At 37.4% G+C, this 18,379-nt stretch overlaps 1 protein-coding gene across 1 annotated transcript; it reads right to left on the bottom strand.

Moving 5' to 3' along the window:
* Nucleotides 1-11,565: 11,565 nt before the first annotated feature.
* LOC113319234 (alpha-dioxygenase 1) lies at nt 11,566-17,613 on the bottom strand. The gene is made up of 10 exons (XM_026567506.1): nt 17,471-17,613; nt 17,107-17,370; nt 16,823-16,972; nt 16,583-16,716; nt 16,280-16,493; nt 15,996-16,141; nt 15,603-15,830; nt 15,221-15,423; nt 14,895-15,138; nt 11,566-11,949 (listed from the first exon to the last, which is right to left on the bottom strand). The coding sequence occupies exons 1-10, from the start codon at nt 17,591-17,593 to the stop codon at nt 11,724-11,726; spliced, it is 1,932 nt and encodes a 643-aa protein (XP_026423291.1). The 5' UTR covers nt 17,594-17,613; the 3' UTR covers nt 11,566-11,723.
* Between the last annotated feature and the right edge of the window lie 766 nt (nt 17,614-18,379).

The raw sequence follows: 18,379 nt of genomic DNA, 5'->3' as shown, positions 1-18,379 counted from the left end.
TGATGTCTCGAATGAGTGGGTCGAGTCGTGGGACCCGTCGCAGAAAATAACATATGGTGCTATTAGGTTAAATAACTAAGTTATTCAAGGATTTGATATTCATGAAATATCGGGCATGCTCGATGCATGTAATGCATCGTTTAAAGCAAGCAGCTCAAAACAATCGATATACATGAAGCATCGCTGTTTTAAAGCTTGATTGAATAAGTCGCGGATTAAGCGTCTTAAAATGGCAGCACGTCCAACCATCTTCGAGATCGTTTGGAGGCCGCATGGGCGGGCCACCATATCAACGATCACTCCCTGAGGCAGAGTGGCGGACGGTACTCACCGGGGCGCTTCATTGATCGCCTAATTTTTAATCTAAGCCGTCCGACCAAGCTAGAAAAGTTGGACGGACGAGATGATTTACGGAACATATTTGCTGCCGTTTTTTCGAGACACCGTGCCCCACTCTGCATAGGCCGACCGGTCACACGTCAAGCTGGGCCCACGGTGATCATGTTGATATCCTTGGGAACTCTTGAGTCTATATCTACACCGTCTGTTTAATCCTGCGAAGATGGATGGTCACGATCGTACTACGACAGATGTGCATTGCCGTAAACCCTAATTAGGGTTTTGGAACAGTCACGCACACGTGACTTTGGAAAAACGATTTTGCAATCCGTGATCCTCCTTTGGGGAGATCGATCACGTGGAGCCCATGTTGGGCTGACGGTGAACATATGTGCACCTTCCTGATAGTCCTAAATGCGATCTAAGCCATCCAAATAGGTTGTCTAAGTTGGATGGTTGTGATCGATTTAAGACATTAGTGTAATTCCACGACCCTTAGAAGCATCACGCCTGCCATGGTTAGAGCAATCGTTTCATCGCTCCATGGTCTTTCCGTGAGGAAATCGATTGGGTGAGGGAGAAGTGGGACCGTCAACGTGTGCGTTAGCACTTCCCTGATCATTCACGGGATGATCTAATCCGTCCAACCAGGCTGGAAAATTTGGACGGTTGTGATGGTTTTAAGACTGCCTTGAACAGTCTTGCTCGTTCGTGCTTCTTCCAAAGCAGCGCGGCCATCTTATTTTAGGGATGGCGTTTTGGCGCTAAGTGTGGCGTGGTGTTCGACCGGCTGTGGCATAAGTGGGGCTCGCCGGTGTTCATCACGATGATCGCCTACTCCTGCTAGGGTTTGACTAGGTTGGTTAAATCATGCGGCCAATCATGTGGCCGCGATCGTTTTTGAGACTGATATGGACAGTCCAGATTTCCCTTAAGGAAATTAAGCATGCTCAATCGGTCTAACCAAAACGCGTCGATGCGAGATTCTCTTTAGAGAGTGATGTAGCTTGTATGGGTATTTTGTGCACATCTCATATTGGCACTTTGGGAGATTCATGTTACTCTGCTGATAGGCACATTTTTGTGTCTTATATAATCTCAATTGTATATATTATTAGTGCTCGATTTTATATTTATTATGGCTTTTTATGTCTCTGTAGGTATTTTGGAGAAATAAGCTTTTGCGGAGAAATTGGCTCGAAAAGCGGTTTTTTGTGCTCGTGGGAGAAAATTACTATACGGACTCTCATTTTGGATAAGGGGTAACCTAATTACTAAGGGGTGACCTATTTCCAGGAAGCTGCTAAAGGGGGAACAACACAGGATAGGGGGACACACACCTTCTTCACGTTTTTATGGTAAACCAGAAGGAATTCGACGCTTTAAATAAGCGTGCTAATGAATTATCCAGCAATCAAAGTGAAGGATTCAAAGATCTCCACAAGAAGATCGATGAGGCTCAGAACACACTTTCCACGGCGTTGTTAGCAGGACTAGGAAGCCTACTTGATTCTAAGATGTTGTCTATGGAAGAGAAATTTCTCAATCAACGAAAATCAGGTGATGGGTTACTAGAGACTCCCTTCCAACAGCAAAACAATTCGAAAAGCGGAGGTAATCACAATATCTTGTCTAATAAATTTTCGAATACTCACAAGCCCAAATTATATTTCCCTAAATTTGATGGGAAAAATCCTAGATCCTGGATTCGTAAATGTAACAAGTTTTTTCAACTACATTTAATGGATGAGGAGAAGAAAGTCATGGTCGCCTCTCTTCACTTAGAAGGAAAAGCTGATGTGTGGTTTCATGACTATCAAGTAAGTAGGGAGGTGATCCTGTGGGGATACTTTTGCAGTGATGTCAATTTTAGTTTTCAAGAGCTCGGACATGATGATGTGGTGGGGGAGTTCAACAAGCTTTGTCAAGAAGGCACTGTGTTGGAGTACAAAGAACTTTTTGAGGAGCTCAAGACCTTAATGATTGCTAAGAATATATACTTGAATGAAGCCTATTTCACTTCAAGCTTTGTCAGTGGACTCAAGGAAGAAATCAAGATAGCGGTCCAAATGCATTCACCCTCAACACTCACACAAGCCATGTACTTAGCAAGGATGCAGGAAGTAGTATTGGAGAGGACTGCTAGGAAGGCAAAATTTGTTTCAAGACTCCCTCCACTCTCAATGGGTAGTAGCATCTCTAAAATCTTTGTAACTCCACCAAATTCTAACTCACCATCACCCACCAGTAGTGGCAGCCTTAAACTACCCCCCATCAAAAATTTAACCTATGCTCAGATGAGGGCAAGAAGGGAGAAAGGTTTGTGTCATAATTGTGATGAAAAGTATGAGACTGGACACAGATGTGTTAAACAGTATCTATACATGTTGGTTGGATATGAGGAAGGATCAACTAATTCAGAAGAGGAATCCCCTGGTAGTTCTCCAGTCATACAAGAGCTAGAGAAAGAGGTGGAGATCTCCCTACATTCCTTATCTGGTAATGTTTCTCACAACACAATTAAAATTAAAGGTGTTACTAAGAATAAAAGGGAATTCACTGTCTTGATTGATAGTGGAAGCACACATAGTTTTATTGACCCTGAAATGGCAAGACTCAGTGGAGCCTTGGTAGAACCCACTGTAGATTTACATGTAGCTGTGGAAGATGTCAACAAGGTACTCAGTGATGCCAAATGTCCTCAGTTTAGCTGGAACATACAGGGAAATAACTTCTCCTTTGATGTCAGGGTCTTAGATTTGGGTGGATGTGACATGGTGTTGGGGTAGACTGGATGAGGACTATAAGTCCTGTGAAATTTTATTTCAAGAAGATGACAGTGTTCTTCAAACGGGGGGAGGTAAGGAGATTTAGCTTAAGGGGCTTACTGAAGACATCAGAATTTCATATATGTCAGTGAGTGCTTGTTAGAAGTACTTCAAAAATAACAAAAGAGGTATGGAAGGGCAACTATTTTGCATAATAGCCATAAAGACCCACCCTCAAACACCAGAAGTCATAGAACCCATACTCACCAAATATACTTCAATATTCAAAGAACCAACTTCATTGCCACCTGAAAGATCTCATGACCATCATATACCCCTACAACCAAACTCTACACCACCTAACCAAAGGCCTTACAGAATTCCCTATGTTCAAAAGGAAGTGGTTGAAAAGTTAGTTGAAGAAATGCTCAAGTCAGGGGTGATCAAACCCTGTCACAACCCTTTTTATTCCCCAATTTTACTAGTTAAAAAGAAGGATGAGAGCTGGAGGTTCTGTGTTGATTATACAAAAGTTAATGAGATCACTGTCAAAGACAAGTACCCCATTCCAGTCATTGAAGAACTGTTAGATGAGTTAAAAGGATCATTTGTCTTTTCCAAAATTGACTTGAGAGCAGGGTACCACCAGAAAATGTTGTCACCTAAGGACACTCAGAAGACTGCTTTCAAAACACACCAAGGGCACTATGAATTTAGTCATGCCTTTTGTATTGACTAATGCTCCAGCAAGTTTTCAAGCCTTGATGAATGATGTGTTTAAGCCCTACTTAAGGAAGTTCAACTAGTATTCTTTGATGACATACTAGTCTACAGTCCAAATATGGAGACTCATCAAGAACATCTACAACTTACTCTAGAAACTCTGCAGAAGAACCAACTATATGCAAAGCTCAGCAAATGCTCATTTGGCCAGGACATGTTGGAGTACTTAGGTAACATCATATCAGGTGAGGGGGTAGCTGCTGATCCCACCAAGGTAGATTGCATGGTGAAATGGCCTACTCCTGCAACCATTAAAGACCTAAGGGTTTTTTTAGGCACAACAGGGTACTATAGGAAGTTTGTGAGGAATTACGGACTCATTGCCAAGCCATTGACTGATTTATAGAAGAAGAATTGTTTCCAGTGGAATGACTCAGCTCAGCTAGCCTTTCAAAAGCTTAAGGATCTGTCACTTCCACACCAGTCTTGGTATTGCCAGAATTTAGAAAACCCTTTGAAATCTCAACCGATGCCTGTGATACTGGAGTGGGAGCAGTGCTCATGCAAGGGAGAAGACCTGTAGCCTACTTCAGCAAAGGAATGGGACCCAGATTCTTGGCTATGTCTACCTATGATAAAGAATTGAGGGCAGTGGTAATGGCTGTGTCAAAGTGGAGATCTTACTTATTGGGAAACAAATTCATCATCTTCACAGACCACCAAAGTATTAAATACTTCATGGAGCAAAGAATTCATTCACTACTTCAGCAGAAATGGCTAGCCAAGTTTTTGGGCTATGATTATGAGCTAAAGCATAAAAAGGGGAATGAGAACCGGGTAGATGATGCCTTATCCAGAGTTCAATCAGAAGAGCAACCCTCATGCCATAGTCTAATACAACTACAACCTGAGTGGTTCACAGAAATTCAAGACAGTTATGAGGAAAATAATCATGCAAGGGACCTCATTCCCAAATTAACTATAAATGAAGGAGCAGTGGAAAAATATTCTTATCAGCAAGGAGTGTTGAGATACAAGGGAAGACTCTATATTAGACAACATGGTGGATTAAGAAAGAAAGTTATTCTGTCCACTCATTCTTCACCTATTGGGGGGCATTCTGGGACACATGCCACTTACAAGAGAGCTAAGCTGTATTTCTTTTGGATAGGAATGCACAAGGATATTAAAAGCTTTGTCCAAGCTTGTGATGTATGCCAACAACACAAGGGTTTTAACACTAGTCCAGCATGCCTACATCAACCACTGCCCATTCCAGAGCAAGCTTGGAAACACATCAGTATGGATTTCATTTCTGGCTTCCCAAAATATGAAGGCAGGGAGGTTATACTAGTGGTGGTAGACAGACTAACTAAATTCAGCCATTTCATTCCATTAAGCCATCCATATACTGCAGCTTCAGTGGCAAAGGTATTTATTGACATTGTGTTTAAACTCCATGGACTTCCTAAATCTATTGTGTCAGACAGAGATACAATTTTTCTGAGCAACTTCTGCTAAGCCCTTTTTGCTAGGCTAGGTTTTGCATTACATATGAGCACAGCTTATCACCCTCAAACTGATGGGCATACTGAGAGGGTGAATGCCTGTTTGGAATCTTATTTAAGGTGCATGACTAGCTTTAAACCCAGCAAGTGGGTTAGTTGGATACCCTTGGATCAATGGTGGTACAACACCAGTTACCACACAAGCCTCAAGCTCACTCCATTTGAAGCCTTGTATGGGTATGCACCACCACAGTTTGGTGTCACTTCAGCAACACAAGGAGTTCACCCTGTTGTTGGTGACTACATAGAGCAGAGACAGTTCATGAAGCATTTATTGAAAGGGGCTCTTGAGGAAGATCAACACAGAATCAAAATCCAAGATGACAAGGGAAGGATAGAGAGGTCATTTTCTGTTGGTGACTGGATGTATCTGAGAGTACAACCTTATAAACATACCTTAGTCCAACTGAGAAAGAACCTTAAGATCTCAGCAAAATTCTTTGGGCCATACCAGGTTGAGGAAAAAATTGGCCAGGTAGCTTATAAACTGAAACTCCCAGCTGACTCCAAAATCCACCCAACTTTCCATGTCTCTCAGCTGAAGCCTAAACTTGGGGAAGGGATCTTGCCACAGACAGCTCTGCCTTAACTATCTAAAGATGGGGAGATGAAGGTAAGACCCTTACAGGTGCTTGACACAAGGATTATCAAGAAGAACAACTGTGCAGTTGAGAAAGTTCTGATTCACTGGGAGGGGATGAAAGATTCTGAGGCCACTTGGGAAGACAAGCTAGCCATTGAGGTGCAATTTCCAAAGGTGATTCTTGAAGACAAGAATCTAAAGAAGGGAGAGGATTTGTCACAGAATTGAAAATCTTGGCTCAAAAGGACTCTACCAGCGGTTAAGGGGCATCCAGTTTAGACTTTTGGTTAAGGGGCAGCCTGTTTAGCCATTAATCAAACATTAATCTGTTTATTTTGAAATTCCGTTTTAGTTGATTCGCACGTGTGCTTCACCCACGTGTTGTCTTTTGTGAGTGGGTTTAACTTCTGTGGATTGGTCCTTGTTCGACCTATGTTGAAAATTAAATCTAAAACTTCATTCTCTCTCATTTTCTTCCTCCCCCAAATATGATCTCTACCCTTAGAGATCCTGAGTTTTTTATGAGCTAATTTGTAGTGTAGATCACTACAACTTACTAGTCTATTACGTATTTTATCCACCAAGGGTTCAAAACATTTTACTTTAGATCTATTAGTGAACAAAGGAGATCCTAAGTATTTATCATTCAAAGGAATCACATTCACTTCTAAGATGTTAGTCACCTCATTTCTAATGTTTTCATTCGTTTTACTACTGAAAAACCCTCCAGATTTTGAAAGGTTGATTAGTTGACTAGAAGCTTTACCAAACTCAGAGAAGAGATTAACAAGATTTCTACAGGTAGAAGGTTTAGCTTCACAGAAAATTAGACAATCATCTGCAAAGAGCAAATGACTGACAACTGGGGCTTTAGGAGTGATTTTTATTCCTTTTAGAAACCCATTTGACTCGGCATACAAAATAGTTCTCGAAAGAGCCTCCATAAAAAATAAAAAAAGATAGGGTGACAATGGGTCACCTTGTCGCAGGCCCCTAGTAGGTTTGAAAAATCAGCGGGGGAGCCATTTAACATAATAGCAAGAGTGGTAGTTGAGATGCATTCCATTACTAAGTTACACCATTTCTCATTAAAGCCTATCTTAGCCATAATTTTTATTAGGAAAATCCATTCCACTCTGTCAAATGCTTTTGACGTATCTATTTTAAGTCCCACTAAACCATTTTTTCCTTTTTTGTTTCTCACTATATGAATAATCTCACGAGATATTGTTATATTGTCACTAATCTGCCTTCTAGGAATGAAGGCAGATTGAAAAGAGAAATAATTTTATCAAGAAGGCCTTTCATTCTACTAGCCATTAGTTTTGAGATTATCTTAGGAAACTCCATTCCACTCTGTCAAATGCTTTTGACATATCTATTTTAAGTCCCATTAAACCATTTTTTCCTTTTTTGTTTCTCATTTTATGAATAATCTCATGAGCTATTGTTATATTGTCACTAATCTGCCTTCCAGGAATGAAGGAAGATTGAAAAGAAGAATCTACCATCATGTTACTTGTTCATTAATCAGTCTCTGAAAGAAAAAATGGCAAGATTTTGTCGGATGAGAACTGAGATGTGTAAAAAGAATTACCCCGACAATTTGATATACCCTTCTTTGGAAGCCCAAGTTTACATCCGAAATTATTGATCCAATTTTTTTTTTTTTTTTTGAAGTGATCACCGAGTTTCAATTGGGCATTGTGTTAAGAAAAATGATTAGCTTCGACCTCAACCATCTCCAAAGGGGAGGCATTGGTGGAAATTTGGATCAGAAAATTTAAGCATAACTTTATATTAACCTTTGAAAGTACTTCAATAATGGGATAGGCAGGATATAACATTCAAATAAATTTGCTAAATTGGTTAACATAAAAATGCAAACATTATTCAGATCCATTTTTGAAACATAGGTAGTATATGCGACACTCCTTCCCATATAAATGCATAGATTATTTTTTTTCCGATCATTGAAGTTTAATCTAACATAGTCAATAAGGAAAACAGAAGAATAAGGCATTATAGTTATAACTTATACGAAAAATATTTGGGCTTATAAGACCACTGTAGATACCACAAAATTAGAAGAAGGGTATAATTAAAATTACGCCCTCGAGATAACCCAAGATGAGAAAGAATGAGGAATGCAAGGACGTATGCAAGCATGATGACGACTAAGACGTATGGAAGATGGTGAGAACAGTGACGACAAGGGTCTATGCAAGCATGGTAAGAAGGTATCGGTCATGCTATAGATCCCCCAATAGGGATTGATCCTGCTTTAGATCCCCAATAAGAATCGGACCACCAATCCCATTGATTACTTTCGACTACGAACTAGTTTCGAAATTCTACTTCCTTAAGTCCATATAGTTAAACATAGATTTCTAGGTGGAATCAATCCTAAGTTTATTACACAATATAGTAGCATGTTACAAATATAGTGTCTATCTCGTAATTACAAAGTTAAAAAAAATAAGCATTATACTTCGTAATTCAATATATATAAGTTATAAAACAACTTGTATATTCTTTGTTGACACTTTGATCATAATGAAATGATAAAGTCTCTAATACTAGAGTTTCATATACATAACTTTGCGTGTTATGTTTTCAATATAAACGACTTGAAAGTAACGTATATAGAAATGGAAACAAGTCAAGTATTGTATTACTAACCTTGAACATAAGGATGATGTGTTCAGTAATGTCGATACGTCTTCAGATTTCCCAGGTTCTTCAGAGTAATACTTGTATGTCTCAATATTTCTAGAATTCCTAGTCTAACCTAACGAAGTTGACTCTTATAATCTAATCAAGCGACCTTGAGTTTTGAAACTAAAATATGACAACCAAACTTGACATGTCAACGCTTGGAGGGTTCAACCGAGGAATACTCTAACCGTTTATAACAAGCGATAAGAGAGAAAAATATATGAGATACAAATTTTCTTTGTTTGTAACTAGCGAGTAAATTTGTTAATGTCCAAGAAAATCCTTCTCTTGTAGTTAAAGAAAGGTCGCTCATATTGTTCTTTTGCAGAATAACATCAAATAGGGAGAGTTCACTTTGAACGTGTACTTAATTGATATATCTTTGTGGGGAGTGCATCTGTGGAATTGTAGAAAGAATGTACATTTGTGTCTCCTACATTAAGACATTAAGTTTTCCTGGTGAAATCGTCTAACTAAAAAGATGGTATGTCATCTCTTGTCTCGATAACTCTTTTGTATAATTCATTATAATCCCTTGTTTTTCTCCTTTGCCAATTTTGTTGACAAAAATGGGGAAAAACATTTAGTAGTATTCCATTATAACATATAGCTTTTCGGAGCATTATATCAATTAAGTACTTGAAGAACAAAATATGTGATTTTATCATTCTAGAAAACCTCTAAACGAGTAGTTTCATAAGCCGTTATCATTACGAATCTTCAATAACATAGTTGCTGAAATAATCATATGCGGAACCATGGAAGAACTTGAAGAACAGAGAATTCAAGACGATACTGAAGAACCAAGGAAATCAAGTATGATATATTTTGAGCTGAAAGGTTTGTTTATTTTTTATTTATACATATTGATAGTTTTGAAACTAAAATCGACAGGGGGGGGGGGATTGTTTGAGCACTTTTGGGTCAAACTCGCAAGTTTTACTATCTCAAGCTTGTTGTCAATGTTAGATGCACAAAACTATATCTTGATTGTTAGTCTACTAAAGTCAAGTCTCGGACTAGGATTAGAGTATGGTAGTTGAATATCACTAACTCAAAGACTGAAGACTGAAGATCAAAAGAAGAAATTTGGAAAACTCCATCGACAAAGAGGTATGTGAAGATTTAATCATCATATTTACTCACGGCATTAAATTTTATCTTTATGAGACCGTGTCGTATGATTTTCAGTAGATTTAATATTACAAAGAAGAAATTTTGAGTCAAGCTTGTCTCGTTGAATACCTCAAAATATGTTGCAAGCAATAGATGTTCATAAATCCTTAACAATCTTAGTCAATAATAATTTATTGTTCAAGAATTATTTTTGTTTCAAGTTGATCATTATTGGAAATTAAACTCCATCGACAAAGACGAAGACTGAATCATTATATTTACTCACGGCATTAATATTTTATCTTTATGAGACCGTGTCGTATGATTTTTTTAGTAGATTTAATATTGCAAAGAAAAAACTTTGAGTCAAGCTTGTATTGTACAATATATCGAAATATGATTCAAGCAATAGATGTTCATAGATCCTTAACAATCTTAGTCAATAATAATTTATTATTCAAGAACTATTTTTGTTTCAAGGTGATCATTTGGAAATTTTCCAAGCAATGATATTTCATATTTATGTCGATGGGAAATATTTCAAATCATTGAAAGAGAGTTTTCAGAACTACTGAGATTCTGTACACATGTAGGTATGCATACCTAGTACGTGTACACCAAGACTTCACCTAGGGATTCGTAAATCCAGATAGTTCGTGTATCCTAATCTTGTTCTTATTGATCATCGAGGTTTTCATCAATCTCCGATCTGGAATGATATAAATAGAAATCACAAACATTTCTTCGTCACAGACTTTGTGATTCCTCAAGATAGATATCTAAAACTCTTCTTTGTTGATCAGTTTAAGATTTTCCTTGAGAGGTGGTTAGTAATCCAGGTTTTTCAGTTAACTGAGTGTAAGTGTTCCAGATTCATGAGTTTTGGTAACTTTGTCTATTGCAAACAGATTTCCAAGCCTTGATCTAAACAATCTCAAGGATCTTTAATTAAATCTACTTGCAAGTCTATTAGGTTTTGTCCATATAGTTTGCGAAACGAAAAATTGTTGGTGTACTAGGTACCACCATCGTCATTTTGTAACTATATTATTTATATTCCCGCATCCAGATTTTTAGAATATATAAAAATAGAACAAAATTGGAAAATTAAATTCAAGTGGCACGTAACATAAATAAGATATCACAGTAACGCTTTACATATAATCATATAACTAATTTACCTCTATGCCTTCAAAATTATTTATGATTATGATCATTTTAATAGAAAATACAAGTACAAGATGGAAGGAAAAAATATTCAAAAAATTATAATTATGCTCCCACAATCATTTACGTAGACTTATGCTGAAAATATAAAGGTAGGAAAAAAATATTTTATGTTAGTATAGACATCTCCGGCTATTATATTCTTTTTCCTTTCTGTAAGTTATTATTTTCACGCTTTTAATATGGTTCCACATTTAGGGGATATCTTCACAAAGTGGGGGATATATACTGTAGCAGTCGGCATAGTTTTTCAACATTTATCTGTTGTAGTCGGCATAGTTTTACAGTGGTTTCCAATGCCGGCTGCTTATCTCCAATTTGTGTGGGCATCCCCTAAATGTGAGTTCTAATATAGTTGTTCTCTATTATCCCCAGTTTTAATAGAGGTGTAAGAAACAAAGCTAGTAAAAATAAAGATATTTATATTGCAATAGAAAAAAATTGAGGATTACGACTTGGGGCAAGAGTACTTATAAAAATATTATTCCAATAACTTGTAGAGAAAAAAAACAACTCAAAAACAAACTTAACGCAAACACACATTTTTATTTTCACTGAAAACTGACACAAATGTCTTAAGGATCGAGAAAGAGAATCGAAATAGATTAAGATGGAATATGGTGGTTATCTTATTACTTTGGTTGTTGAGACATCCAATGATGAATTGATTCATATAATAGATTATCTTGGAATGCGAAGGTAGAGAGGAATTGGGTTGTGAGAAGGAAGAGATGAGTCCCAAACAGAGAAGGCACTTGCTGAATTCATCCATTGCTTTGTCATTTCTGGGTAATGTCGATCCATCACATCTTTTAAGCTCTCAGTGGAGTTTACCCAGTTTAATCCCTTTTCAGTGTATGTTTCCTCGTTGAAGTAGCTTGTGAAGAACTGATCTGCCTCTAACCTCCTGTATTCAACATATAACACTCATTATATCAATTGCTATGAAACATAATTTTCATTTTTAGGATATTAAATATACCGTTGGTGTATTATTTAATTTTTAGGATCCATTTTCGGTCACATATATAATATACTTTAAAAAATACTTGATAATATAATATTATCGTTAGTCATGTAATATCTCTATAAAATTAGTCGATATTATTTACAAGTTAGTCATGTAAAGTTAGTCATGTAAAATTAGTCATGTAATATCTCTATAAAATTAGTCGATATTATTTACAAGTTACGTTATTAACTTCCAAACCAGGAATTATTTGTTAAAACAAATAATATATTATTAATTGTAAGATGATGATTTATGATAGAACCTAGGATTGGGGGATACTCTTATAAATTGGGGGATACTCACGGTTATATTGGGATAAATTTTGACTAAGGAGTATTTTTCTTTTGAGATGATAAGTTATTAATGCCTTTACCATAATAAAAACTAAAAACCTAAATCATTTGGTATCCCCCTTCTTCAACTGCCGACTGCTAGAGAACATTTTCAGAATTATTAAGGACAATGTCTGTTTTTTTTAGGAATCAATGATTTATGCGACTATTACATCCTCTTAATTAGATTCTAAAATGTTCTTTACATGCTTGTAGAGCTAGAGAAGACACAAGCAAACAGGTGAAAGGCAGATTTGTGAAGGCTGGTGAAGCTTATGACTACGATCCTCTAACATCAAGACTCGAGAGACTGTTGAAATCAAAAAAAATTGATACGATATGATACGGTATATGAGATTGGTTTCTGCACACCGATTTGGGAACACTACAAATGATTTCATACGAACATCTACAAGATCTCACCCGAAATACTTTTGTAATTAGATACAAACATATAAACAGTTGCAATCGGCACTCAAAGTAGTTTGAAGGCAATACAGACTGGTATAGTAGGTATTGATTTATTGATGAAGGCAATACCGACTAAAAAGGTTTCGGCAAATAAGATGATGGATTTGGTTCTCTATGTGGATTAGAATTTTCGCCTCTAAAAACTAATCGTGATGAAATGTTTAGCAATCTCGAAAAAAATCAAGATGGGTTAATTATAGAAGATGTCGATGAATATGCTAGTTGTTAATCGGCAATGGTCTTTTTAGTCGTGTCAGTAGGCTGTGGTCTTTATTGTGGTTTGCAACTCTTCTTTAGCTTTGTTTCTGTTTTGTTGCTATCTTTGTGAACTTTTCGCTCTTTGTCAATTGTATTTGCCCGCACACGGCTTGTGTGCCTTTTGATCTATTCTTTTTGATCGATCAAAAAAAAACACACCGACTGTGCTAGTCGGCATAGCTTATATGTTGAATGCAGTACGACTGTGTTAGTCGGAATTGCTGGTCGTTCCATTATCTACGCCGCAGTCTGTGACTGTGTGGCAATGAATTATCAACATGTGTTTGAGCTGCAAAGTGCATTATCGCGTCAATCTCTTCTGATACTAATAATTGGTTTACGAGATCAGCACTGGCAATGGCACCTTTGAAAATTTTTGCAATTAATGGAGGAATTTGAAGGGAGAAGGATTTTGAGGCTCGAACAGTAATCTAATTTGTATGATTTTGCAGTGGGGGTAATTCTTATTTAAACGAATAGCAACATCTAATGCGATGAAAACCAGCAGCTCCTGTAATAACTTATAAGTATGTTACGTGGGGTATAAGAATCTGCACCAGGTGATGCCATTTTAATGTGTCCCTTTTTATCTCTTGAATCTTTTATTCAATTCCTAATTCAAAACAATAATAATCAAAATTTAAAGAACCCGATCAAAGTTAAAAAGATGGAATAAAAATTTAAAGTTTATATGGAACATACGTGGGGATACTCAATAGTGATTTAATCTTACCAATTTATTTAGGATAAGGGGTTTTCCAAATTACTTCATAATATATTATTTTTTTTCTTCGAGTATTCCCTAATTTGTAGTGGTATCCCCAATTGTGGGTTCTTATGATATTACAGATGAATTTTTTTTAAAATAATAAATTTCCATGGTCCCAAATTTATTATTTTATAGAAGTCATGACGTAGTATTATCTTAAATTAATTTAATCTCCCAAGAAAATTGATTTGATGTTCAATGCGTCTGAAAAGTACTAATTAAGCTTTTGTTGGCAAAAAAGATACCTGCAAAGTTTTACTGAAACTTAAAATATACCCTTAAAAGTCAAGACATATGGAAAACAAGTCATAACCGAGAACTCGGAACTAGAATATTAGGCCTCATTAGATGGTGGGTTTGTCGCCAAACTAGTTATGAGACAATGATTTTGATTCCAATTTAGTTTATTGATGAGCTTAATGGACCTGTGTTCCCTTTCAGTTTAACTTCAAGAACAAATCCATTTTCCATTTCAAAGTACTTTCGAGAAAAAGAAAAAAGCATTTGTCAAATAATGCCCAAGCCTCAAAATTTTCTTAAATCTCCTTATCACAATCCCAAATTTTGTATTTTGGCTTTTAAGCTGGCTCAACTGGTTCCGGTCAAAGTCAGTCAAATAGTCACCCATTTAGACATGCGCCAAATTGGATGTATGATACTACTAGAACCGTGGGAAAAACCCACACAAAAACCATCCCTCACATGGCTTTGGGAATTAGCGGGGGCCATTTTGGAGTCCCACCATGAGAGGATATGTGAGACACACGGTTTTTATGTGGTTTTTCAAACGGTTCGTTAAGATCTTTTGAAATTCGATACGGTGTGAATGACTTTTAGCTCATGTGATTGGGTCAAGTAGTGACATGCAATATTCGGTACGCATGATATCTAGCTAATCTGGTTTGGGTCGAACTGTGACATATATCAGACATCCACTATGCTATATGTAACCAACTCCAACTGAATATTAGTCTATCACCGGTTAAGTGTAACATCAGTTGCAAATTTACCTTGTCGCCATTATAGTGAATAGGAAGAAAGCTGTCTCGCTGATGGCAAAACCCTTAATTTTTTTCTCAGCCAACAACCCCACCAATAAATCAAGCTCTTCAACATCATCACCATACACCTCGTTCAGCACTTCAATTGCTTCTTTGTCGTCTGTCAGATCCTCCCATTTAGATATGGGTATCATTAGCATTCCCCTTCGGAACTCGTTGTACCTCGCAACACTCCTCTCCCTGTCTCTGTAGACTGTGCGTACACGGTTAAACACCGTATTAGTTTAAATGATGATATCATCGAAATAGTAGGTTTAGTTATCATTAAGTTTTACCTTCTAGAGATGGGAGATCAACATGATCGGGCCTTTCCAACCCATTTTCGTCCTGCGTAATCAGATCCCACATCCATGTAGGGTAGTTCCATAGTTCAAGCGATCCACATGCTTGATGTCCCATTGATGCCATTTGATTTGTGAATCCAATCTTTGATAAAGCTTTTTCTCCTTTTAGCCCAATCAGGTCAGACATTGGTATCCTAATTACGATTTAACAGTGTATTAGTACGACAACAACTTCGTACTTAAAAAAGGCAGACATGCTAGCTAACAGTCTTCTTCTTTTTTTTTCCTAGGATGCTAGCAAACAGTCCTAGTGTACATTAAGCTTGCCGGGTACGAAACTTGGCAAATGTGATTATGGAAGAGAAGAATTTACTCGGCAGTAGATGGCAAAGATTTGTTAGGACCAGGTGCAGCAGAGAGATCTCTTAGGACAAGATGTTCCGGTAGAAGCGGATGCATCCTATAAACGGAAACAAACTCCTCGGTTAATGAATACGGGACCCCATGATTGTTAGGTTTCTTCAGTCCTACTAGTCCTCCCAACGCAGCCCCACCTACGTGCCCGAATGTATCTTTGAATTTCTTTCCCAGCAATCCGTACCTGAAATTAAACACGAAAAAAGATCACTCTTTTTTTCGGGACAAAATTTTGAGCTAAAATTCGGGTGGGACAAGTCAGCCCCATGCGCTACGATCACAATGTTCCAATGATGTCCAAAAGCATGTTCATGTTGCTTGCAGTAGAAAGTATTCAGGAACTCATTACCAATTGGCATGCATCCCAGCATCTAGAGTGTCCGTTTTTAAGAGTTCGACGGTCCAATCAATGGTGTGGACTTTAGCAATCACTGCTGAAGTAACTAATCTTGCGTGTCGGTATACATCTTCATCGTCCAACTCATGATACTCCCTCTGCAAATAACAATTAATTTACTATCAGAATCAATCTAAGTATCAAACAATCTCGTCGACAGGGCTAATTCATCCGGGGAAAGTTGATATTGTGGTGTGAGATATATTTAAGGATACACCAACAAAACGCAGATATACCTTGAGAGTGTCGCAAACCGCATTGTGTTCTTTGATAAAGAGGGCTTGTAAGACAGAAACACCTGCCCAGCTATTACGAACGTCTCCAGATATCGCAACACCGTCTTCGTCGTGCAAGAGAAGTCCGTCATCTGATATCTTCAGCTTTCCATCTTTGTATGTTCTCACTTTGCTTAACCACTTCGAGTTACTCCCATATATTGCACTCCCATCCCTGATAAAACCCATATATAATTGGAAGAAATATTTTAATTTAGCTGTCACTCACAATCATGGTCGCAATTAAAGCATCAAAACTCATACCACCAAGGTGTTCGTGTGTTCAAAGAACCCTGTTTAATATCGTAGAAACCGGTAGGAACCTCTTTGGTTTTGTAGAATTTGAACGATTTTAGGGGGCACTGGCTTGCCACTTCTTTTGGTGCCGTAAGTTCTATCTGCATACATTTAGTTGAAATCGGTCCTTATTAAATACCTGATATCTTTTATGAATAGCGTACAGAATTTCACAGCAAAGCATGCTTAATTTGGTTATATATATGCCTGGTTCGTTTCCTCCAAGTGATCTATCCAGTCGTGTATCATGAATTGTATCCATGAAGCAGCTATCATATTAAACTGTTTTCCTGTGTCCTTGTAGCTCTTCCTTCTTAGAAGCTTTATTGCAACGACCATCGGATCGGGCTTCAGTAGCTGTTTTCATCAATCAGTTCCATAGTTAATTGAGAATACGAGAAAATAAATAATAATACATGCATGCTTTACGTATGTTTTCTAGTTGGTTTAAACATTTAGCCACAGATTTCTTGTTAGAACCCTTTCGTTACCTGATCTTTCTGGTTGACAGGGGGGATGTTCCTCCCAAAGAAAGTTCCCTGACTGCCAACACCATCACCAAAAGGATCGTTGTATTTGCCATCGGCTGTTCGATAAGGATAATCCATGGGGTTGAACCGAACCCCGACTGGAGTTGGACCCACATTAAGAATGTTGTATTGATTGTGAAGATGACGACGAATCGCCAGATAAACCAAACCCAAGAACACTGGTAGTCTATGCCATATCCCAAGTTTATCAATGAAGTGCATAATCTGCAAAATAACTCGGTAATTTAAAATGAGTACTGTTAGTTAAGATGAGTTAATAGCTAAGTTTATCAAACGTAAACAAAATCAAGGTATTTTTAATTACAAGGAAAAGAAGCCTGTCAACGAGAGTCATGGAAGCCACAACTTGATGCAAATCTTTGTGAATGAAATGTAGAAATGGTGCACTAAAGAGGACCCTGATAGATGCCATTGTAACTGCAGGCATAATTTTTGTTTTCTTGCTGATCCAAAAACTAATGTGTTTATGAACTCTACGCTGTCACGTAAGGATATATGTAGACACTAGATTTATTTAGAGGGAGAAATGAACGAAACATCGTAACATCGTACCAGCTAGTCAAGGTTTAGCGTTAGAAAACTCAGGAGACGTGATTTGAGTTGCGAAACAGGATAAGCAGCCGACTAATCTCTACGCTGCGCACTAGGAAACGTGCGTAATATATTCTAGGACTAGGTGGTCCGGATCAACCAATATGTAGAGCCGCCATAGGGATCCAAAGCACGGCTTGAAAGTTCCAAGTTATACTAGTAGTAAAACAACACAAGTTGGTCACAGGGACCCAATGCATGACTTGAAAATTCTAAGTTATACTTGTAAAACAACACGAGTTGGTAATTTAAGGATAGACAAATATAATTAGGATTTAGGACCTTTTTTTTTCCTTGTATTTTTAGGGGCGACTCCGAAAAATTTTGGAGCGATTAATAAGACAAAACGGATCCCCAAAACCTAAAATGAAGCCACCCTTATCTCTTATTTTTTGAAATGCCAAATATACTTTTAATAATCGGTAGTGAAATTTGCTCTGCTTTTTTTTTTATGTTATGTAAACCATAATTGGTGGTTAATTTCGTAATCGGTTGGTAATGTATATATAATCGCATGTTATAATCGGTAGTTAAAGTTTATACATTTAGTTTAAGGAAGATTTTGGGAGTTAGTTAGTTTTAGTTTTTAGTGGGAGAGAGAAGAAAAAGAAGATTAGAAAGA

The sequence above is a fragment of the Papaver somniferum genome, chromosome 10 (assembly GCF_003573695.1).
Source record: "Papaver somniferum cultivar HN1 chromosome 10, ASM357369v1, whole genome shotgun sequence".
Classification (NCBI taxonomy): Eukaryota; Viridiplantae; Streptophyta; class Magnoliopsida; order Ranunculales; family Papaveraceae; genus Papaver; species Papaver somniferum.
This window is presented reverse-complemented; position numbering and strand designations above follow the sequence as displayed.